The 24,719-nt window shown below is 40.3% G+C and overlaps 1 protein-coding gene across 26 annotated transcripts in view; it reads left to right on the plus strand.

The window, feature by feature from the left end:
* The window catches only part of ZNF462 (zinc finger protein 462), a 166,080-nt gene that overhangs the window by 106,877 nt on the left and 34,484 nt on the right, over positions 1 to 24,719 (plus strand). For 17 of the 26 annotated variants that reach the window (XM_087957536.1, XM_087957533.1, XM_087957517.1 and 14 more), the window contains one exon: positions 17,701 to 17,820. The exons of 8 other annotated variants lie outside the window; for them this stretch is intronic. In XM_087957536.1, coding sequence (XP_087813662.1) covers positions 17,701 to 17,820 — 120 coding nt within the window. Of the gene's footprint in view, positions 1 to 17,700; positions 17,821 to 19,536; positions 20,551 to 24,719 lie in introns of those variants that run through there. One more of the 26 variants, XM_087957544.1, reaches the window with a different exon arrangement.

Consider the following 24,719-nt stretch of genomic DNA (forward strand, 5'->3'; position numbering starts at 1 on the left):
TTTAAACTGAAGTAGTGAGTAAAAGAAGCATTTTTTCCTAGCATGAGGCAAAAGGGGTGTGAGGGGTTGTATCTTATTCTTTATTAGGGACTGACATAATTATCTTTGTTTTTATAAAATATTTGTGAGATGAGCAAAATAAATCTAAGGGCTTTGGATCTTGGAAAAAAACAAACAAATCTGTATTGATACTATCAAAAGGCAATTTCTTATATAAGCAGCAATATTGTCCGTGTTTGCTCTCAATTATAAATGAGTTCAGATATGCCAGGAGTGTCAAACTCACGTCATCATGACAGCATCACACGATGTATCGGGACTTTTTTCCCCTTCGCTAAACCGGACGGTGTGGTCAGCGTATGACGCATCCAGCCCACATTTGACAGCCCCGAGATATGTGATGGTGAAATATACTTTTTTTTAAAAAAAGTATAATTATATACCAAGAGACTATTAAGCGGGGGGGGGGGGGTTATTCCCAAACAACTTGATATTGGCCAAGGGGTTGGGGAATTCATTTATTTTAAATAATGTTCCTAATAATGAGAAACCAGCCCACGTATTAGCAAAAAGGATGTCTCTGTTAGCCAGATCAGCTTACAGAATTAGAAGGACTGTTTTGTGGATATCCACTCACCCTTTACTAATGGGTTTATTAATCACATTATTTTTGACAATTATGGAAACAGCCGACCAAGGGCCTGTCAGAGTACAGGTGCTGGAGTAATGAAATTGACACCCTCAGCCTCATTTGATAAAGGGAGAAATCCCACCAGTTATTTTTCTAAATTTTATACTGCTGGACATTAACTTAATTACAGGTAGTCCTTGACTTAAACCATTTTTTCGGCAACTGTTCGAAGTTATAGCTGCACTGAACAAAGGCAATTATGACTAGTGCCTGAAGTTTCTCTCATTGCAGTGTCCCTGTGGACACATATGATAAAAATTCAGGCACTTGGCAGCCCACCTGCACTTACAACTCACAGGAGCACTTCAACTTCCTCTACCAATCTTATTTTCTCCTCACATCTATGCCCTGCTTGCTAATCAATATGGTCACTTGGCATTCTATTTATGGTTGCATAGACATAGACATAGAATAACAGAGTTGGAAGGGACCTTAGAGCATTACTTAGCAACAGAAATCCCAGTCCCAAATATGGTTATAAGTTGAGCTCTACCTGTACTTCCTTGAAGTGATTTCAGTTTCTAGAAGGGTTTCGTATATAGAACAAGTTCCACAAGTTGGCTTTACTACTAAATTGCTCGCCTTTGCTCATTGGTATATAAAGTTATTGTCATGGCTCCATCAGAGACTGGGTCCAAGAAAGAGGAGGAAATGGATCCGGGGCCGACAGTGGAAAATGGAACAGCTTCTCTGGCCGTGGAGGAGTGACTGGAGGAGCAGGATGAGGCAGCCCTGGGTCCCTCGGGCCTGGGAAGGGTCGCCAGAGAGGAAGAGAGGGCACAGGACAACCGAGCAAGGGGGGAGGAGATGGAAAAGACAGGCAGCAGAGTAGAGGAGCGATGGAGCTCCAGAGAAGAGCAACTGTCTCTCCCGCCTGATCCCTGAGAATGGAGAGGAGGCAGGATCAGTATAGTGCAACTCGGGAGGAGGGCGCCCCGCCCCTCATCCCCAGGCTTACCTGGAGAATAGGAATTAAGGAGATACTGGGGAGTGGCGTTCGTTGGGAACAAGCATTGCATTCTTCCAGGCACGCTTGTGAATACCGACAACTTGCTGCCTTGCTTTGCTTTGCTTTGCCTTGCTTTGCTTTGCTTTGCTTTGCTTTGCCTTGCCTTGCCTTGCTTTGCTTTGCTTTGCCTTGCCTTGCCTTGCCTTGCCTTGCCTTGCCTTGCCTTGCCTTGCCTTGCCTTGCCTTGCTTTGCCTTGCTTTGCTTTGCTTTGCTTTGCCTTGCTTTGCTTTGCTTTGCTTTGCTTTAATTCAGCTAGCCTGGCCTGGCTTTGTGCAAGCGCACAGCAACACCGCTCTGCTCTGGGTTTTTGCTGCAGCCCCAGTGAATTTTCCGAGCGACAAGGATGCCCCATGATCAGATTTTACGTACCGCTTCTGCTCCCAGGGACTGTGCTGCTCTTCTGGATGTATAGCAACCAAGAACTATTGGAAGCCTGTAGGCATGTTTAGAGCTCTGCTCTTGAATTTGCAGTGAACTGTGAGGATTTGGGGTTGGAGCAATAAAAGGGAATTCAGCCTTCGCTTCGGTCATGTCGCTTCCGTGCCCAGCCTGGGTCATCACAATTATATGGTTGAGTAAAAATACAGAAAACTTTATGCATGTATGGGACCAAGGACATAAGTGTTTGGGACCTTTTAACATTTATAACTACAGGTAGTCCTTGACTTACAACAGTTTGTTTAGTGACTGTTTGAAGTTACAATGAAAAAATGACTTAAGACCATTTTTTCTGTAGCTAAGCAAAAGTCACTTAACAACTCGCTTGGCAACAGAAATTTTGGTCTCAATTGTAGTCGTAAGTCGAGGACTACCTGTAATTTGTATTACTTTTTTTTAAATTTTTTTAAAATTTTCTATTGTTTACATTTATTAGTGCTTAATGAACATCGTGTTGTCTGGATATTTAATTTGCTTAACAATACAGATTACATTCTTAATCTCCACCCCTTTTTTTCCAACCACTGGTAAAATAAGTTCCGTGTTTGATAATATTCTGTGTCTTTTTTCGGCTGTAATTTGTATTATTTGTCAGACTTCCTTAGATATGCAGATTACCAAGCAGATATGCAGATATGTACTACCAAGCCATTCGTTAGGTTCCATTTAGTTCCAGTATCTCTAGCAATATAACCACATTTCCTTTTAGGACTGGGACTGGTTCTTGTGTTTTAGTTTAGTTGTTTAGTTTAGTTTATTGTAATTGTACCTCGTACAATGAAATTAAATGCCATCTTCAGAGTATATTATGACTGAAAATAAACACAAAAACACATCCTTTCCATTCTATACATTGAACTGAAAACCCCTGATATTGCATCAATATTACACTATACAGTTTTCTAGAGCAACGGGCCCAACTTTTTGGGCAACAAAGACCGGTTTCATGGAGAGTGTTTTTTTCTGCAGACCAAAGGGGGCGTGGTTTCACCTGCTGCCTGTGGATGGGGCATCTCTTGTGTGTTGCAGCCCGATTTCTGACATACTGCGGCCAGGGGTGGGGGACCCCTGTTCTCGAAGAGCGTGGAGCTATGTCAGTGAACCAAAGGGATTATCGAGAGCGGACCAAAAATGATTATATACCTCTTCCATTTCAGCCAAAGGCTGTTGGCTAGCAAACAGAATAGCCAGAGAGTGAGATCCAGCAAGCAATTGAACTTTTGCGGTGGGTCAGTATTAAGCGGCTGTCTAGAATGGCTGATTATATGGTAGAAATGACACTCGTAGCTAGGGAAAGGCAGATCTGACATACAGTTTGTGAAATCCTGTTGTGGTTAAGCACTTCGCAAATACAGTTTGCAAATACATGGTGTCTGAGATTGTGGAAAGGCCTTTGGTGGTTTCCGCTTGTTGTTTTTTGCCTGAGGTGTGAAGTAGAGTCAGAGAGGGTCAGTGTGTGGTGTGAGGATTTGTGCAGAATATTTGTGCACTCAAGCTACTGTTTTACTGGAGAGTGGTGTTTAGTAATTAAATGTTAGACAGGTTTCTTCACCAGGTGCTCCCTTCACTGCAGCACTGCAGTGTGGAAATGACTTTTGCAGCAGAGAGAGCTTGTAAAAGCAATTTATATTACTGAAAAGAAATTGTATATTGACAGTGGATATTTTTAGAACAGTGGGATTTATGATTGGGCGTAGCCACAGCTAGGGATACCTGTGGCAGCTAGTAAGATTCTGGCTGGATTGAGAATGTCTTATTAATACTCTTAAGAGCTATAGATTCACGATGAATGTTCAGTATATTGATGTATAATATATTCTGGGTTCTTCATTCCAGAAAAGCTCTTGCTGTGGTTTGTTTATTGAGATGTCGGAATCAGTAGCTCTAATTCTACCTCCCTCGCTACCTCCACAAGCCATAGTCAGAAGCTATGATTAGTTGTAGTCTTCACCATTCCTGACATTTTGAGAGGTGAGGGAAAATCCATCTAAATTCAAGTATCACAGTTAGTAAATTGTGGAAGGCAATTTTATGTTTTTGGAAAGAAAAGCAAAGTGAGATGAACAAGGAAAATATACTGGCATATTGTTGTTCACGATAAATGTTTAATGTTTTGGCTGTAGATGACTTGGGAACAAAAATTGATAAGAAAGGAATGACTAGATGGAGAGGAAAACTTATCTACCTCATTACCATATTTTCAGCAAAACTAAGACTGTTGCCTTTATGACAAACTGCAATGGCATCAAAATTTGGATATAGGTGTGAGGATATCTTTGATGGGTCATCATTCTGCATGCCTACAATTATAATATGAAACGACTCACTTGATTATCTGGGATGTAAGTGAAGATAGCAATATTGGTCAGTGGATGATGAAGGATAATATGTTATGGGTGATTGGACAAGTTTCCTGTCTACCAAATCTATGGAATAATGCATTTATTTCTGTTTCAACACCTTAGATGTTTAGGTTGCTCTTGGATTAATAGTGATTCTCTTTTTAAAAAATTAGGAAGAACCTAATTAAAATAACAGAGCACCTATACCTACTAGCAAACCAAATATTTAACACAAAAGTTCTCGCTCCACAAATTTTGCACTTCAAATTCATACCTGAATAAGTCTGGGGACGTTCCAAGAAAGTTTCACCAAAGAAGAGATTAGAGAGAAGGGGGAGGGGGAGATGCATAATCCTAAAAGATTTTGCATGCCAAGAATATATCATTTTAACTTTGCATTCTTTAAAGCTGAAACAAGGTGTCACATGTATTCTAACATACACTGGTAAATTCTTATTTAGCACTTGGCTTCAGTATAAAGAATTTTTTTAAAAAAACTTATAAGACATTGCAAGTTTAACTCTGCAATTCATAATAGTATTTGAATTACAATTTGAAAAATCTCCAACTCTACAGATAATAATAATGATAATTTATTAAACTTGTATGCTGCTGACCTGATAACCCTGAGTGGCTCAGAATATAAAAAAAATTGAATCAACTCAATAAAATATAAAAGGAACATACACTAAGATATGGCATTATATACAAGAACTGTATGCAGATTCATAAAAATAACTCACTTCTTGACCTATATTCACTTTGAGAATGAGTATTTTGAAAGGAGAGTGTTTATTGGCAATTACATGTATTGTTCAACTTTTTTTTTTTAAAGTAGCGATTTCGTTTTGAAAGCTATTGAAGGCTCCCCTAGAAATACTTTATGGAGTACTGCATGTTTTATTTTCTCCTCTGAGGCTGTATTTCACAGGCATCCACATTAGAATACTAAGGTCCCTTTAGACTAGGGAGGAAGCAATTTCTCATGCTTGAGGCTTTAGCTCTCATCAAACTCCAGGAATCTCGGAATCCTCCACAAGCTTAAAAATCAACATGCTGTTTGTGATGCGCATAAGAGTCTTGGAAAGAGCTGCCCACTCCGATTTTCAAAAATGAAAAGTTGGCCAGCTTCCTGAGTATGGCGCTTGGGAGCTTCCTTTCTCTGCTTTTGCAGTCGCTTTTAATTCAGTGTTATCTAAGATTAGCCTTATATCTCATTGTCCTTCATTTTAATTGAAAGGCCAGATCATGTTTTGCATTATTATAGGCAGCCAGATGTTTGGATTGGGCATTTTTGTCCACCTATGGAGTCCTTCCTAAGACCTGGGATAGACAGGTTGTTGTTATTTGATGGTGTTAAATGTACCTTCGCAGGATGTAAGCTGTTCCATGTGAAGCTGCCTTTTGCAACTGACTGGTGCTGATTTTGACAATGCCAATCGTGTTCAGCGGCGCACCAGTTATTTTGGGATAGTACCCAAGGTGCCTACCCCTATTGGGTGCTACCTTCGTAGTTCATTCTACTTCTGTTTGTAGATCTTTGTATTTTGTGATTTCTCCAGTTCTTTCTCTTTTCTTCTGCTATCACCAAGTTCCTGCAACATCCACTCTTTAGACTTTTTTTTTCTTATCATGTGTTTCTTGTTGACTATTGTTATTAAAGTTGGCCACAAATCAGCCTGTCAGACTGTTAGTTCAGACTGTCTAAAGAAGTAGAAATTGACCTTTGATTTTTATTAAGGTTCATTGCAGATGTTTTTGTTTAACCTTGATACAGGATGGTGATGGTATAACAGGATGTAATCTATTCCAAGTAAAGCTGCTTTTGCAATTGACTGTTTTTGTCAATGCTGATGGTGGTCAAATTTGAAGGACAGCGAAGAAGATGCCCTTGAAGCTTATATACCACAAAGGGATTATTATTGTTGGTCTCACAGTCAACCAGATGTATGACTATTATGTTTGGTCCCATAGGTAGCCAGATGTTTAAACGGGATTGGGCACTTTTATCCACCTATTGAGTCCTTTCCAAGAATCTGGAATAGGCAAATGTTGGTATTGTTGCAGGATGTAAGCTGTTCCAAGTCAGGCTGCCTTTTGCACTTACTATTATCATCTGTTCAGGATAATCTGAAGTCACAACTACCAGTTCTTTAACTGGGTTAGCCTTAATAGATGTCAGATTCTTCCCAAGAACTCCCAAGTTGTAATGTATTGACATAGTATATGTGCAGGTCCCAGCAGTGTGGCCTTTTGCAGTTGACAGGTGAAAAGATTGTCAATGTGCAGATTTTCTAAGTGCAGTCCAAGCTTTTTTGGTAAGGCCCCCAGTGTAAAATTGATTATAGCTACCATATTTGAAAAGACTCTGGGCAGCTGTAGTTCTCCTCCATGGTGAAAAAGATGAACAGGGATTTGCAGTCACTGGGTTATTTTTAACCATACTTTATCCAGGAACCAAAAGGAATAAAAAACGCCAGGATAAAAAGAAGGCCCAGAGTTGGTTTGAAGTTGCCTGAATTTAAATAAATGATTCATTTGCTGGCTGCTTCTCCTCTTTTACCTTTTACAGTGTCCTGGATCTAGGCTGTATAGAATCAGCTATATAACTGACTTGTGCAGTCACTGGAAATAAGATTAACTGGATTGTTCCTTCAGTTGAACCTGGTGCACTCTGCTAATGATTAGTAAGGCATCTCTGGAAGCCAACAGTATTACTTTTATTGATTCCAGTACATAATGCATGTAGTAATGATGTTTATGTCATATTGAAAATCTATTCCCTTTGCCATAAAAACTGCTGTACAACATCTGTCTGAACTCACCTGTGAATACCATTGTACTTTATCTTTGTTTCCAAGTGGTTCTTTCATTTCTCCTGTTACCTCTGAAGTGGCTCTTTAAATTCCTCTGGTTTTATGATTGATTTGGGAATTCCATTCAATTGCTTTTAAGAAAAGAATAGTCTTCTGTTCCATCATGAGACTGACATAACCCTTCTGAATTGCATTCCCTTTCTTTCTGCTTTGGCTTTGTTTGACCTGCAGTGGTCTTGTCTGCCTATATATAGAAAAGAATGTGATGGCTTTGTAGCTGTAGCTAAAAGCACATAATGGTTTTGTTGCAAAATAAGTAACAATTGTGCATCAATTCTACATTCCTAAGAAGCTTTGAGATGCTTCTTTCCATGGAAAAAGGGGACGGTCTAGGGCAGGGGTCTTCAAACTTGACAGCTTTAAGACTTGTGGACTTCAACTCCCAGAATTCCTCCTCCAGTCATGTTAGCTCAGGAATTCTGGGAGTTGAATTCCACAAGTCTTAAATTTGCCATGTTTGAAGAGCCAAATTTAGGATGAGGTGTGTGGACACTAGCCACAATTGTGAATGTCAGGATTTGGGCATTCATTGATACAGATGTAACCTAAATTTAAAATTGTAGTGGTGAAGGATCATAACTCGGCAGTAAAGCTCTTACTTTGTGTGGAGTAGATGACAGGGTTCTTCAATTAAGGCTTGTGAAATCAAGACTGAAACCTTAGAGCAGGGACTTTGTGGACTTTAACTCCAAGTCTTAAAGTTGCCAACTTTGAAGACTTCTGCCTTAGAGAGCTGCTGTCATCCAGTTGTATGGTGGCTGGACCAATGCCTTGACTCATTATTAGAAGCTTTCTATGCTCCTATGTGCTTTTCTCTTGCTACCGATAGTGACAACCTTGTTAATCATAAATCTCTTTTCACACTGCAAGTGTAGAAAGCAGGAAATGACATGTTTTTCCCCCCTCTAGGAATTTGTAGTAGACAGGGATAAAGAGGTTAGGTCTTGTCTGAAACATAGTGCGGGGAAAAAGGTGGTTATACGATGTTGGAAAAATCTGTCCATTGTACTTAACAGTCTAATTGATCCCATTTTTAACTAGCAAAACTGAGAGCACCTTAAAGCAGGGACATATACAGCTTATCCTAAAAAGCTTAAAAGTTGTACACCTATCACACTATCCTTGAATAGAATCCTCATGCAATGCTGCAAGAATCTTAACAGGATAGGAAAATGTCAGGAAAGCTGATAATTTCTTATTCTCACCCCCCCACACCCAAAAATTTTTTGGATATACTAGGCACGCCCAAAGCTCTTTATTTATTAATTACAATTTCTGTCAAGTTTTTCTACTTTAAAACTCTCCGTTCTTTTCTATCAGTGGAAGAACCTGTCAGCAGAGCCCAAAGAGAGAATAGCGAGTGAGCTGTTGGAAGCACTATTTGCTTAGCGACAGAACAAGCACCCTTAGACAGCTGTGTGATCTGAAATACAGTTTAAATTAGTCTTACTTTAATCATCCCAAGTTCCTTCTGCAATATCTCTTTCAGTGGCTAACGGCGCAGATCCCTAAAGCTTTGCTTGATACATCCAGGTGGAAGCAAACTCCACCATAACTTATACTTCAAGAGGAACTGAAATAAATATCACCTGTAGTGATAGATGATTAATTTAAATATATGTAGCTAAGCTTTTATTGCTGTACAGCAGGGGTGTCAAATTTCATTGAGGGCCACATCAGGACTGTGGTTGACCTTGGGGGGGGCGGGAAGCATGGCTGACTGGGTGGGTGTGGCCAACTAGGTGGGCGTGGCCATCTTGACACCACTCCCCAACTTCCTGGCATATTTCCTTTTCGCTTTGAGGAGACTGGGCTGAAGCCACACTGGCCTAATTGGGTAGACCGGGCCGAATCTACATTTGCCTGATCTTTCCTCTTCACACCAGGTAGACTGGGCTGAAACTTCGCTGGCCTGATCTTTCCTCTCTGCGTTGGGTAGACCGGGCCGAAGCGAAGTGAGTAGGCTGGGCTGAAGTAACGCAGGTAGACCGGACAGCCCCGCAGGCCAGTTCCAACCATCTTGCAGGCCAGATCCAGCCTGCGGGCTTTGAGTTTGACACCCGTGCTGAACAGTTTTGCTAAAAGACAATAAACCTGTTTCTTATATAGCATAGTGTTTCCTATAAATTGTATGCTCTTAACTCCTTGGAATTTAAGAACAGGATATTAGTTAACATGTATATTTTTTGGAGAGAAAAAAAATCAATGTAAACTTTGTTAGAGAATGTGGTACTTGAACAAATGTAGTTAATGCTACTTCTTAATAGGAGATTTTTCTGAGTTAACAGGCAGGCTTTGGTGTCTGTGGAGATTTTCAATCATCTGGGTCATGGTTGTCCCAAAGGTGTTTTTCAAAAGGCAACTAACGGGACTCTCTTGGTTTTTTTTATTTGAAAACTTTTCACTTCTCATCCAAGAAGCTTCTTCAGTTCTGGCTGAAGAACATGCATTACCCACCATTCAGCCAGAACTGAAGAAGCTTCTTGGATGAGAAGTGAAAAGTTTTCAAATAAAAAAAACCAAGAAAGTCCAGTTGCCTTTTGAAAAGCACTTTTGGGACAGGTAAGCTTGCCTCTTTTCTTGATCCTTAGAGGATGCTTAGAGCAAGAAGTAAAGTATACCATTCGCTTGAGCTCTACTTTTTATGTTACTGGTGTTCTTAAGCATCAGCACAAACAAGCTACTTTCGTACCTTCCTTCTAAAATACTTTAAGTTTCATATGATGGTCTAGATCATATGAACTCATCCTGATAATTTTGGATATCTTGCATGCCAGTTGCTGATAATAAAACTAAAAATGATCATTCATAGGAATAGAAGGACTGTGATTGGAGCTTCAGGAATCATCATAGCAATAAGGAGTAGAGCCATTTAGGGAACAACTTAACCACAACTCACATTCTAATCTTGATATTGTAAAAATCAAGTTACTGTTTCCTTTCCTCGGAGGAGTGATGCATTTGAGGAAAAGATGGCTGTGGGTCTGGGGAAATAAGGAAGTTGACCACTGCATAAACAAGTAAAAATATAAAATATATTAGTGGGAACATTTTCCATTATTTCTGATTCCCCCCTGGCAAAAAGAAGATACTTGATTTCTGTTTATCTCTCGTTTTTCTGTTGTGCTGGATGTGTTGATTCAGCATCTTGGTGATCTGTTGACTATCTCCTGGGGCTTTTGGGGGGGGGTGAGGGGACAGGGAAACAAAAAAGTAAAATGTGTGGATAAGTTAGAGTGAATTTTATTTTGAAGTGATCAAAGTAAGAAATAAGAGAAGTGAAGAAATAGAAGCACTTCCAAAAGGGCCTATCTTTTGTTAATGCCATGGTCTCTCATGGGAAAGTAAACCAACAATTGGCGTGTATGAAAAATAATAGGAAAACAAACACACAGTGTGAATGTAGAAATGATTCAGTGAAGTTTAACCTATGTCTGTCCAAAGGATTTTATGAAGGGAAGGTTTACAAGCGAACTGAAGTTCTTCACTGAAGTCGGTGGAAATTTAAAATGTGTGGATGTGAAAATGCTACAGGTAGCGTAAGATGTGTTATTGTCAGGTGTCTTTCTGTTTGAACACTTGGAAATGTGTGTCTGGTAGCTAAGAGCTACTGTTTCAGGTTCTTACAAAGCTGCAATACAGAAATCACACCTTTCCAATGTTCTTTATTATTGTATTGTTAAGTTATTCTTAATCTCTCTACAATGCGATCAAGATTCAGAAGACAGAATAAAACTGGCTGGTGTAGTTTTGAAATGATATTCTTGTTCTATCCTCTTTTGTTTAGGTTTATGGTACTGTAGTTCCAAATAGGTTTCTTCATAATTAAAATTATAGTGCAACAAATTGCCATTTTTTAAAGAAGGTCTTCTTTAAAACAAACAGAAAAAAACCCTAAAAATAATTGCAGCAAATAGAACGTTGTGAAGCTGGAGGGTCACCAAATTCATTTAAACTTCCATTTTGTTTAAATTCTGAGTGAAATTGACATATGTGAGTTGTTGCTTAGCATTTGTCTTCTCTAAACCATTCAAACTTGAGTATGTACAGTATATAATTTAACAAAGGAAAAAGTAAGTTTCAAAGAGACATAGATAACATAATAGGTAACATTCCTATTGTCACCTTTTCTTCTTTCCCTTTACAATATTCTCTCTCTCCCCCTCCCTCTCCCTCTCTCTCCCTCTCCCTCATATTATTCCAATGTATTTTAAAGACCAGAGCAGTTGCAAAAGCCAACCTTGATAGGCTTCCATGCAATTTCAAGGCAGGTACAAAAGAAGAACTAACCTATAATTCTGAAAGATCACTGCCTCTCTTCAGCTTTCTGAAAGATCACTGTCTTCTCTTTGGCTTTCTCAATAAAGCTTTGTTTTATTGTTTTTCACACCTTTTCTGATACTTCTTTTGTAACCCGTAAAACTCACAACTTTCTGGCCTTTTGGGTGAATAGGATGGACTGTATTTGAACATCATATTGCTCACAACATGCTTCCTTTGCATGCAACTTCCATTCCCATTTTCTTATTCCCCTTCCCTCAATGTAGTTTACTCTAAAAGGCCTGGCTGGTCCCATCCTGGATAACAAGTCATGTTTCCTTCAAATCTTGGTAACCTTAAGGACCATCCTTGTAGTTCTAGCAATGAGCTTTAAAAAATATTTTACAATACAAAGTTGTACTGTTTCAGCCTCCCATAATAAAAACCAGAATGCTCTGTTTCACAAAGTTTAGAGCCATGTTCGGGGAGTTGTATCTGTGTCTGTTTGTGCCTCTGTGTGTGTTAAGGCAGGGGTCTCCAACCTTGGCTACTTTAAGACCTGTGGACTTCAACTCCCAGAATTCCTCAGCCAGCTTTGCTGGCTGAGGAATTCTGGGAGTTGAAGTCCACAAGTCTGAAAGTGGCCAAGGTTGGAGACCCCTGTGTTAAGGGATGCCTGCAGCTTTTGCTGGATTGGTAGGGGTTAGGCGTAATTGTGGTTTCTCTCATTTGATTTGAGAGTAGAAGCAAAGCTAACTCCTCTCCCTGGAATTTGTGTTGCCTACTAGTAAAAGGGATTATGCAACATAACCAACCACTTGTATTTAATATTTGGATTTCGTAATGATTAGCCCATACATTCACATAAAGAGCCTCTTTGTTATCAAACTAGCCCAAAGGTCCTTTGAAAAATGTCATGTCTAGCACAAGGTGAAGAGATTTCCTCCTGAGCATTAGAAGGGAAAATCCATTTTTTTGTTCTTTTTTTTTTTTTTTAACAAAAAGTCTGTTGCTTCCGTCAGTGGTGTCTTGGCATTCTGCACCTTCTAGAGCAGAGGTGTCAAACTCGATTTCATTGAGGGCCGCATCAGGGTTGTGTTTGACCTCAGAGGACATGGCCAGGGTGGGCGTGGCCAGGTCGATGTCACTCATGTCGGGGGCGCCTGTGCTGGCTTGAGCGCTCTGTCAGCGAAAACGGGCTCCTGAGCTCCATTGTCAGCTGGGATGGCCTCCCTCAACCCTCTGCCAGCAAAAACTACGCTCTCAGCCAGGACGGCTCCTGCAACCCTCTGCCGGTGAAAACAAACCGTGTGCAGCCCTCCCGAGCTCCATTTTCTCTGGCTGAAGCACTGCGGGCCAGTCCTTTGCTGTTTCCAAGGTGGCCCCTTGGGCCATATCTAAATACCCGACAGGCTGGATTTGGCCCACGGGCCTTTAGTTTGACACCCCTGTTCTAGAGCATGGAGTTAGTCGATCAACCCAACTTCTTGGTTCACCAACCTGTCTCCCCATTGCCGAGGATTCAAACCAAGCGTTTGTTCTTTTCTCCTTTAGAAATATATAGGCTGGGTTTTTTTGCCATTCTGCTTTAACTGCGAACACACTCAGTGTTTAGAACTAAGAATACACAGAAAAAGTACTCTTGTTGATATATTTTACTCATTTGGCTATTGCTCAAAACAGATGCATGATAACTGAATATTAGAACAGAGCTCTGAGTGAAAGGCTTAGCTGAAATAAGCGGTTAGAGGTAGTCCTTGACTTAAAACAGTTCATTTAGCGACCATTCAAAGTTACAACAGCACTGACAAAAGTGACTTATGACCCTTTTTTCAGTCTGATGAACGTTGCCACATTCCCGTTGTCACATGATCAAAATATGGGTGCTTGGCAATTGGTTCATACTTAGCACAGTTGCAGTGTCCCCAGATCGTGTGATTTGGGGGCCTTCTGACAAGCAAAGTCAGTGGGGAAGCCAGATGCATTTAATTAACCGTGTTACTGATTTAATAAGTGCTATGATTCACTTCACAGCTGTGGCCAGAAATGTCGTAAAACGGGCAAGGCTCACTTAACAACTGTCACACTTAGCCAGAGAAATTTTGGGCTCAGTTCTGATCGTAGGCCGAGGACTACCTGTAATTGTGATTTCTGTTAGTTGTGCACCGATATCTTTTGTAAGGAAAGCAACTAGATTGAAGAGTACTGGGTCTTTGGTGCCTAGGAAGTATAGTCCAGAGCCATACTAATTCTGGAGCTAAGCTAGCCTGGTTATGTTAGCAGCAATCTGGATTTAAAAAAAAAAAAATCGCTTGGCAAGCATATGTAAACTTGTCTGAACTTTCCAAAGACAAGGCAGTGTGTGATTTTAATAAATACAGTAAATCCCTCTTCCAGAAACTCCCACCCTATTCATGAAGTTCCCAGTGGCCCCCACCACTCCTTTGACACCTCAGCAACTTCCTTCTTGCAAAAGGCAGCTAACCTTCCCATCATCCCTGACAGTCAGAGCTGACTTGGAGTCCCGAACTTGTGTCTTACTCTTGCAAACAAGTCAGAAATGCAATCATACAAGAGAAAGCAGATGAGACACATAGGGGGTCTCTCCCGCCCCCCGCCCCCCTTCAAGAAGTTTATTGTGCTGTTGATATTGGGTTATGCGGAAGAAAAGACTGTAGGTCTTTATAGCCTTGTATAGTTGTAACATTCAGGCTCTTGACAAAATAGGTCAGGGTGTGAAATTGCCGGCCTGCGGGCCGGATGTGTCACAAGCAGGCCACGCCCAGTTCTCTGAAGGGAAAAAAACGTCATGTGATGCCATGAGTTTGACACACGTGAAATAGATGCTTAGAAGTGTGTGTGTGTGCTGGGGCTATTGGATCTGGACTGCAGACATCTGGAAAATTTACACGGCAGAGAAAAAGAAACAGAAAACTCTTTTCTACTCTCTAGTGGTTATCTGGATTTTTGCAGTTCAGCTCTTGCAATCTACCTACCTACCTACCTATGTAATTAGAGTAACTGGGTTGTTTACAGCTAAAATAGTTATGTGTACTATATGATTTTCCTGCAGTAGAGAAAAAGAAACAGAAAATTAACTCTTGCTACTCTAGTGGTTATCTGGATTTTTGCAGCTCAGACCTGTCTGTCTGTCTGTCTGTCTGTCTGTCTGTCTGTCTGTCTATCTATCTATCTATCTATCTATCTATCTATCTATCTATCTATCTATCTATCTATCTATCTAATTAGAGTGACTGGGTTGTTTACAGCAAATTAATAATAATACTTGCACTGTATGATTTTCCTGCATATCCTACCCTTCTGCTAATTTTCCATTTGAGTTGGTTTGTCTTTTCTTTGGGTTTGCTTCTCCCTCCTGTTCTCTCTGCCTGTGCGGCATGAAGTGAGCAAATCTTTAGTGCTCTTGAACTCTGCTTCCTTACCTCTCTACTTCCCACACGGCTGCCACCACATTTCTCACTGCTGTTGCTTTCAAGTGAAGATTTTCAAACTGGGAGATTTGTGTGGGGAGAAAACAAAGGCAGTGTTCAAGGCAGGCAAGCAAGCAAGCTGTGCGTTCGCTTTGCTGATGCGTGGAAACATCTGAAGGCTTGAGTTTTTCCTTTACCCGATTTTTGAAAATCCCTTCCCACGACTTACATCCACCTGTTTTACCAATCAAAATAATACCTTCACGCTCAATTCTCTTTGAGCACTTACAGGTACACCACACTTAATGTATATCCTATAGTTTTAATAGATGTTTCCAAATGGGGAGGTTTTAGCCCTGTCAATCAAAATGCATTAATGAAGGGTTCTTTTTTTGCAGGATAGAAAAAAAGATAAGCAGTGGGAACACACAAGGGAATTACATGGAAAAGATGATATCATGATAATAATCCTTCATACAAGGCAGGGCGGATAAACCAAACTTGTCTTGGAGATAACAGTTGTAGGATATAATTCTTCCAGCTTAAATGATGATTTGTAGGATAATTGCCTTCAGTGGTAGGTGGACTTACTCACATTTCCTTTACTCCGGTTCATGCAATAGTCATGTTCAGCACAGGTAAACCCAAAATGGGTTCAACATCAGGACAAGAATGGAATGAAGGACAAGAATAGAATGAAAAATCAATTGAAGTAGAATTTGATTCTGATTTTTCTTTGCTTTTCCTTTTTGGGTAGAATTTTTTTCTTTAAATGTTAAAGGAACTCATATATACATGACATGCTGCCATCTCTACTTCTTGTTCCTTATTTAATCAAGTACCATTAACCAGTCATATCAGGTACTGGACTTTTTTCAAATTATATCTCTAGTGTGAAAAAGATAGCAGCCAAGCTTTTGGGAGCATCCTTCTGACAAACACAGTAAGCCCTCAAAAAGGACTTTTTGTTGCATTAAATGAGTTTTTAAATTCCAAGAAGCATACATAGCAGTTCTTAAATCCTGCTGTCACTGATTTTGCAATATAGGCTATTCCAACTCTCTATTAAATAGTTTATTTACATTCTTTTTTTAATTGATAATTACTATTAATAATAGTAAATGTAGTTTGGTCTCTTTAAAAACCTTCTGCAATGTATCCAGAGCTTCCACAGTTTTAGAAGCTGCTCATTAATGCATTTTGCAAAATCTGAAGTTAACAAATGATTTAATGTGTGTATGTGTATATGTGTATGTGTGTGTGTATGTGTATGTGTGTGTGTATATATATAGTCTTGATTGTGTGGGTATCTTTTTAGTATCACACTATTAAAAGATGAATAGATGTGATAGTCTAAGACACTTGTACAGGGTAGTATTGACACAGTTTAGATCTCAATGATCCAACCGTACAGACACTCCAAGCCAGTGGCAATATTTGGCAGAGAGAGACAACACCGTGCACAGCTTTTTGGTACCCCTTCTATGTCAAAAGGTCTCTTTCTTGCAGTGAGTAATAAGTCCTGTGATCTCACTCCTCCCATATGTTTTTATTTATTGGTTTGTTTGTTTCTTAAATTTATTTGCCACCATCTCACTGTGGGGGCTACTCTGGATGACTTACAACAGTAAAATAGAACAGATGATAAAACAAAAAAAGGGTAACATAACAATAGCAAAGCAATGAAACAATTAAAACAGTAAAAGTACAATAATAAGTAAAAAAGAAGGGGAGCAGGAAGCACAAGGGGGTAGTGGGGTCAGTTAATTAGTCCAGTAGTCAACTCCCATGTGGTACTTCCCTTTGGGTTCCCAGGCTAACCAGCAGAGCCAGTCTTCAGGGCCTTATGAAAGATAAAGGGTGGGAGGGAAACTTTACCTCAGGGGGCAGGATGTTCTAGAGCAGGGGTCTCCAACCTCGGCTACGTTAAGACTTGTGGACTTCCAATTCCCAAAATCCCTCAGCCAGCTTTGCTTGAAGAATTCTTTGTTTGAAGAATTCTGAGAATTGAAGTCCACAAGTCTTAAAAGTGGCCGAGGTTGGAGACCCCTGTTCTAGAGGGCTACAGCAGAGACGGCTCTTGTGAATTCCTCAGCCGGAGTTCCTTGACCAATGGGATCTACAGTAGGCGTCCTTTGTTGGCATGAGTAGGGCAGGCTCATCTTTGCACAGGGATAAAAGGGCTATAGTTCCCCATCTCAGATTTAGCAGGACAAGACAGCTCATCAATTAACCTGGATCTGTGCCACAGAGGGTTTTTAATTTTTTAATTTTTTTTTATTTTTGCCAAGTTTTCACAAAGTAGCAAATGAGATCAGATTAGTCAACCTCTTCCTATAATTTCATACGAAGACTCGACTTACCGCAACGAATTACAACATAAATTCTGGTCCGAATTGTGGCCGTGAGGCAAGGACTACCTATAGGTCCTTTGATAAGCAGCCGTTTCATTTGAGTGAGCAGAAAACGGTGGTGGGATTTGGAAGGGTTGTTTTGTCATTCTTCTCAACTAGAGAAGCAGTTGCCTAGTTCCTGGAGTTAAGCTGATGACTCTCCCCTGTGTGTGATGCCCAGAAACTATAATGAAGAACTATTGTTCTTCAAGTGGTCATCTGTGCATTCACAGCTCCTCCCCTATGTTCCTTTCTTTAGATGCTTACTCATCAGTCTTGGGGAGCTGGGGGGAATGTTGGAACCCCATCTTGATGCATGTGCAGAGGGCCAGGCTTCCTTCCAAAAGTCTTTGCTGTAGAAGAAGAATCACAGTTAGAGGTAAGAAAACCTGTTCTTGTAGCACCAATGGAGAAAAGCAACAGTGGTGCCTTTATGAACTTAGGCAACCGCCACGAAAACTGTCCTGGAAATAATGTAGCGTTGCTTAGGAAGAGAGTTGGTCATTCTAAGGAATGTGCTGCCATTTTGTCACAAGAGAGCCACAGAGAGATGGGTGGAGAAGAGTGGGGCTTTACTTGGTTGTATAAGGCATTTTGTTCCTCTCGCTTTTTTCCATCTACTTGTTTGGAACCAAATTAACGGAGAGATGTAAAAGTGGTTAATGCCATATACCCTCCGTCAAGTTTTTCTCAAGTTTCCTCCCATCTAGTATCCCTCATGTGCTGTTTAAGCTGCAATATACCCAGTTGCCCATCTTAGTTCCTTCACCATTTTGGATGCAGCCTGGCTATTGTGAGCCGATTATCCATCCTTGGCATTACTGTCCGTATCACCTTGCCATTCACCACAGCCACAATGTTCAGTTTTATCTAGCAAACCCAGTTAACAAAAGATTCTGAACATCTCCCATGTTTAAGAAGGAGCTCTTCCTTGGCCATTTCATTGAGTGCCACGGCATGCCACAAAAGAGCAGCAGCAGAGAACCCTGGCATTGTTATCAGCAGCAATTGGTAGTCTACTACAGGGGTCCCCCACCCCCGGGCCACAGCCCACTAGTGGGCCACATAAGCTGCATGTGTACATGCACACAGCTCCAATTGCGTGAGTGGCGGTCAGGTGCCTACTGCTCACATGGAACCATCCTCCCCACACGCACAATCCACCGGGCCATCAAGGGGGAAAGGTTGGGAACTATTTTATTATGTTATACTATATATGATTTTATAGTATAATAAAATATGATTTTATTATATTATACCATATTAATTTATTTGATTCTTTTTATTAGTTTTATTGTTTTAAATGTGGTTTTATATTCTGTAAGCTGCCTTGAGTCGCCATGGGCGAATAGGCGGCAATATAAATTCAATAGATAAATAAATAAATTACTGGTCTACTAGTACAGGTAGTCCTTGACTCACAACTTTTTGTTTAATGTTAATTCAAAATTACAACAACTTCCTCTGAAACAGTCATGACCTAAATTCACACTTAATGGTCATCGTACTGTGTCCTCCCCCCCACCTACCCAATAGTCACATGATCGCAGTTCAGGTGCTTGGCAACAGGCTGACATTTACATCCGGTTGCAACATCCTGCAGTCACATGATTGTAATTTGCAACATTCTGGCAAAAAAAAAAAAAAACCCAGCAAAAAATGCGATTTGGAAAGCTGGATTCGCTTAACGACTGAGAATTTGCCCAAATTGCTACCTTCTGGCACTATACTTATAAGAAACCCTCTGTTTACAATAAGGATTCTTCTGCTTAAATTGCTTATTGAACTACATATAAGAGCCTAGTTCCCTATCGATTAGCATTTAGACTTACAGCATTTTTATATGTTTAAATGAAGTGGGTTGTTTTTTTTAAAAAAAGAAGGAAATTTATGATAGCTTATTATGGGGAATGTTTTGATGCTGTATGTGAGCCAAACTAACCACCAATTGTTGGCTATCATCTGCTTCTGTAGAGGAAATACTAGCAGCATTACTATTGTACTGCAATAGTAAATCATCTTTGTTTCTCATATGGTAAATCCTAGAGCTTCCAGTAAAAGTATAGATATATAATTCCTCTATTTTTCTTAACAGATGGATTGGGCCGACATCCTGAGTATCTGTCGGTACATTTTATGTATCTCCAAATTACAATCTGTGGGAAACATGTAGTAATTGCTTATTCGACCTTCATTACTTTATAAATAATTCAAAGTGGAGAAAATACTTACCAGTCCTTGTCTTGTTTTTCTTTCTTTGAGGTGGATTGGGCTGAGAGAGAGAGAGTGACAAACTCAAGGTCATTTAGTTGGCTCTCATGCCTAAGGTGGGATTAAAACTCAGTCTCCTGGTTCCTAGGCCAGCACCTTAACTTGTAATAATACTTCCTTTTTATGACTCTGTAATCTCTTAATTTGAGATAGTTGGGGCAACTGGACAGAGCTGAGCATTTATTGGCTAGATGCCCTTCCTGACACCATGCAGAGAGTTTGCAGCAGATATTTTTTTTCTCTGCACCCTAGGAGAGAGAAACATCTTACGCTACCTAGGATTGCGCTCTTGACCTTCTGAGTGGAAGGCAAGCGTGTTCACCAGTAGGCCATCACTCTGTTCAACCTTAATGTGTAATAATATATATAACATAATTAATACAATATAGCATATAATAGGGACACAATGGCTCAGTGGCTAAGACGCTGAGCTTGTCGATCAGAAAGGTTGGCAGTTCAGTGGTTCAAATCCCTAGCACCGTGTAATGGCGTGAGCTCCCGTTACTTGTCCCAGCTTCTGCCAACCTAGCAGTTCAAAAGCATGTAAAAATGCAAGTAGAAAAATAGGGACCACTTTGGTAATAATATATATATATATAACATTATTAATATAATATAGCATATAATAGTAATTTATATAGCACCTGAATTGTCAGAAGTCAGGCAGCACGTTATGGTTCATCACACGGTCAGCCAGATGTTTAGATTGGATTTGGCATTTTGATCCACCGATCAAGTTTTTCCCAAGGACCTGGGATAAGCAGATGTTATTGTTTGTTGTGTTAAAGTATTGTCTTTATGCAAATTGTCCCAAGTAAAGCTGTCTTTTGCAAATGTCTGATTGTGGTTTTGCCAATGCTCAAGGCATTCATTACTGTTATTATTATATACACAACAGTGTGAAATCACAGCTATTGACTCTCTAGCTGATGTTGGCTTTCGCATGCATTGAGTTATTCCCAACAACCTAGAATGCCATAAGATATCAGCATAGCATATGTGTGGTCTTTTGTAATTGAAAAGTGGAGAGTGCCATCCAAGATTTCATGATACAGCACCCAGTGTGCCAATAACCATTAGGACCACCATGGCCGATTTATATCATAATCTTTCCACTTTGATTTTCATACCTTAATATTATTATTATGTATCTTGGTACAATGACTAATAAAGATTGAAAAACAAATGGAAAAAAATTAAGATACATAAATGCAGGTAGAAAGATACCGGGTAGTATGTGTCCTTTTGCCAGGAATGAATATTTATTAAAAGTAGTGAACATGAATGCATATATAATAGAAGAAGAAGAAGAAGAAGAAGAGGTCAAAAATGAATGGATTAAATACAAAAGTGATAGACAATGTAGAAGAGGAACAGGTTGCTTGTATAGAGAGAATGGATGTGGATTCACAAATTATGAATGGGTTGAGAAGAATGGAAAGCCCAAATGTAATTGTGTAGAGTTTATAGGATCCTGAGAAAGAATAAGGTGTGATGATTTAAGAACAAAAGGTAATGTATGAAGCAGCAAATGATTTTGGTGGAAGCAAGGATAGGAAGGTATGAAAAAAATGCCACAAACGGTATTTATATAAATTAGTTCTAATTATTTGTCGTTTTATTTTCTCTTCTAACATTTTAAAATTTGGTTGGCTCGCTGATTCTTACTCCCTTTCTGCACTTTGCATATCACTGCTCCTCGGGTGTAGCGTTAAGGCCATCTATGAATGGGACTGAGCCAGCAGCTCACTATTGAGAATGTGTCTGTTTGTTCTAACACTCTTCAGCTGGTCCAGAAAACCTTCTAAAGACTCAAGACTTCTCCTTCCAACAGAGTGTAGAAAAAGAAATTTAAACGTCCTCATGGTTACCTTTTCTGTCTCCTCACTGACACGAAGTGCAGCCTTTATATTCAATACACATGGGCACTTCACTTCCTTCTTTAATTTCACTTCTTGCTACGATTTTGGGATGACAATACATGGTGGCTTAAGCAGTTCTCAGCGCTTTCCATTTGTATTGGAGGAGCTTGGCTCTCTTTATTTCTGGTGGTTGGAAAAACAGACCCACCATGGGGCAATTAGGCACGATAGATCAAAGCTGCACCATGGGTTTAAGAGCTTTGAGCCAGTGGTGCATTTCAAATATTTTTACCACCGGTTCGGTGGGTGTGGCTTGGTGGGCGCGCTTTGCATACTTTGTATGCATGCGCATGCCAAATGTACACGTTGCGCAGGCGCAGAGGCTTTCTGACTCACCTCCTGCAAGCCTGCACTCTGTTGCTTCAGCAGCTGCCGCATGGCAGCTTTGTGCTTGCTGCACAAAGCTGCTGCACTTCAAAAGTAAAACATAAAGGTTAGTATGGGAGCCCGGGCAGGCAGGCGAGCCCAACAGCAAAGTGCCGGAGAGAACAGGTTCAGTCTCTGCTACCGGCTCGGTAGAACAAGGCCAAAGCGGTAGAATACCACCATTGCTTTGAGCAATCCACCTGCCAAATGGCCCCTGTTCTGCTTGTTTTAGGAAAGAAAGGAAGGTGAAGGATTGCCACTCTGATATGTAACCTCTGCCAAAAGATGCAAATGAAGTTGCGGTCAGCAAAACTTATTTTCTCTGGATTATTACCCTGGCCGGTCTAGGCTTCTCCTTTCTCAGATTGTTCTATTGGTATAAATTAATCCTTCCTTCTCTATCCTCTAATTCATGGTATGTATTATTAAAAGGGCACTTTTTTAAAAAATCATTTAAGATACCTTATACTATTCTAGCAAAGTCTGTTAAACACACATTCTTTGGGGGGTTTAAAATATCCTGACACCAAACTGTAGGCATCAATGTGGAAGGGGATGCTTACTAATTATAGACTAGTTTCAGCAGAGAAAGAATTTCCTGGCTTTCTCTAGTAGTGTTGGGATCATGGGATTCCTAAGCAGAGGACACAATTGATGTCACTGCTGTTTTAAAGCCATAATTCAGCTGAACCCTTGGCTCTGTTCCATAGTCGGTTTGATTTCTCCCCTGGCTTGCCTTTTGGTTACCATATCCAAGACCCAAAAGACATGTTGAGAAGGTAGATGAGCATCATGATGAACAGTGAACTTCAACTCTGGAAGCCTAGATTTTAACTCTCTACTGAATCTTGGCATTCACTGGTTTTTCTTGCCTGTCTTAGTAGAGCAAAAATAGAAAGGAAGGAAATCTTTTTGATATTTGAATGTGTTTTAAAGCAAGTTTTTTTTTCTATTTGGAGCCGTATCTGCTACCTTTTTCTCTGATAATACTTCACCTGATTAATAGTAATATTAGTTCACTGTTATGACCTATTATTATATTTTATTCAGAAGGATGCTTTCTTTCCTATAAAATTAAAGCACAGTATTTATTTGCCTTAAATTGACTTGGAAAGGCTTTTAACAAGCTCTTCATTTTCTTCAGTATATCCAGAACAAGGGAAATGTTTACAAGGGGAAAGATTTCAAGGAGCCGGGCCTAGACCGAAGTCTTTTGAGACTAATCTGCAGTTCACACATGAAGATACTAAACTGAAACCTGTTTTTATACATCTTTGCTACTGTTCCAAAACAGAGCAAGCACTTGTGAATTTTAGAGAGAGTTGTTGGTCCAGGATCTTTGCTTGAAGTGCTCTTGGAGATAAGATTCATCCTTTGAGAGCAAAATGACGTTGGGTGCCTTATGGATTGTTAGAAATGCTTTAGTGTGGGCTGTGGTATAATTTCAGAAATGTAGAAAATGCCGTTCCAAATTAAAATAGAAATGGTTCTTTCATGATTCATAAAATGTAATGCACAGGATGCTATTGTGCATATGTAAAACGAGGCCCATGGTCCAGTTTTGTACTGGACCTCAAAATGATACTTGAACCTCTGACTATAAACACCTAATAGCAACAACGTACAAAGCATGAACATATATAAGAAGATTTCAAAGAAACAATAAAGAATTGAAAAATCATCAGAACTGAAAGAACATTGACAGCTGCAGGTATTAAGTAGATTAGTTAGATAAAATAATTTTGTCTCTTTCTAAAGGCACTGAAGTAGATCTTAGGACAGTGCAGAGATAATTTGGAAAAGATAATTAGGTGGTTGAAGGAGGATAAACAGCCACTGTTTGTAATTGTTTAAAGCAGCCATATCTTCCTAGAAATCATGTGACAGTTTTGCCCTGCCTCATGATCCCAGGAAAAGATGCAGTTGCTTTCAAGAGTTGCAGCCATGCGCTTAATTCACAACTCCATTGAATGGTACTAGTAGATGCTACTTTCCCAGATTTTTCTGGGAAAGGCATTTGAGGTGATGGCACATTGGTTAGAATGCAGTACTGCAGCTAACTGCCCATAGCCAGGAGTTCAATTGTGACTTGCTCAAGGTTAACTTAGCCTTCAATCTTTCTGAGGTTGGTAGAATGAGGACCCAGATTATTTGGGGCAATATGGTGACTCTAAACCGCTTAGAGCAGTGGCCCCCAACCTTTTTTGTGCCACGGCCCGGTACCGGCATCACAAAATGATCCGCGGCCCGGTACCAGCATCAGCACGCATGACAAGGCAAGGCGAGCTGAGCGACCGGCCAGCCAGCCGTCCCCCGCTTCTCCCCTCCACCTTCAACTCCTCCTTTGTACCTTTGTCGATGGGCTTCGCTTTGGGACGGTCGCTCGGCTCGCCTTGCCTTGGGTGCTGAAAGAATCCTCGCGCCTTAGTTTTGTTCGAAGCCGCCCCCTCCCTTCGATGAAACTAAGGCGCGAGGATTCCTTCAGGACCCAAACGCCGCTTTCCAACCGGAAAAGCTCACCCGGAAGCACTTTCTCGTCAAACAAGATGGCGGCGCCCAACAAACCGGTGGCCCGGTAGGAAATGTTCCACGGCCTGGTACCGGTCTGCGGCCCGGTGGTTGGGGACCCCTGGCTTAGAGAGTGATAGAAAAATACTATTGAACAGTATATAAGTCTAAGTGCTATTGCTGGTTGGCATGCTGAATTGAAATAGTGCTT

The sequence above is a fragment of the Notechis scutatus genome, chromosome 2 (genome assembly GCF_049901735.1).
Source record: "Notechis scutatus isolate UNSWTSFEM ecotype Mainland chromosome 2, rNotScu1.2, whole genome shotgun sequence".
NCBI classification, from domain to species: Eukaryota; Metazoa; Chordata; class Lepidosauria; order Squamata; family Elapidae; genus Notechis; species Notechis scutatus.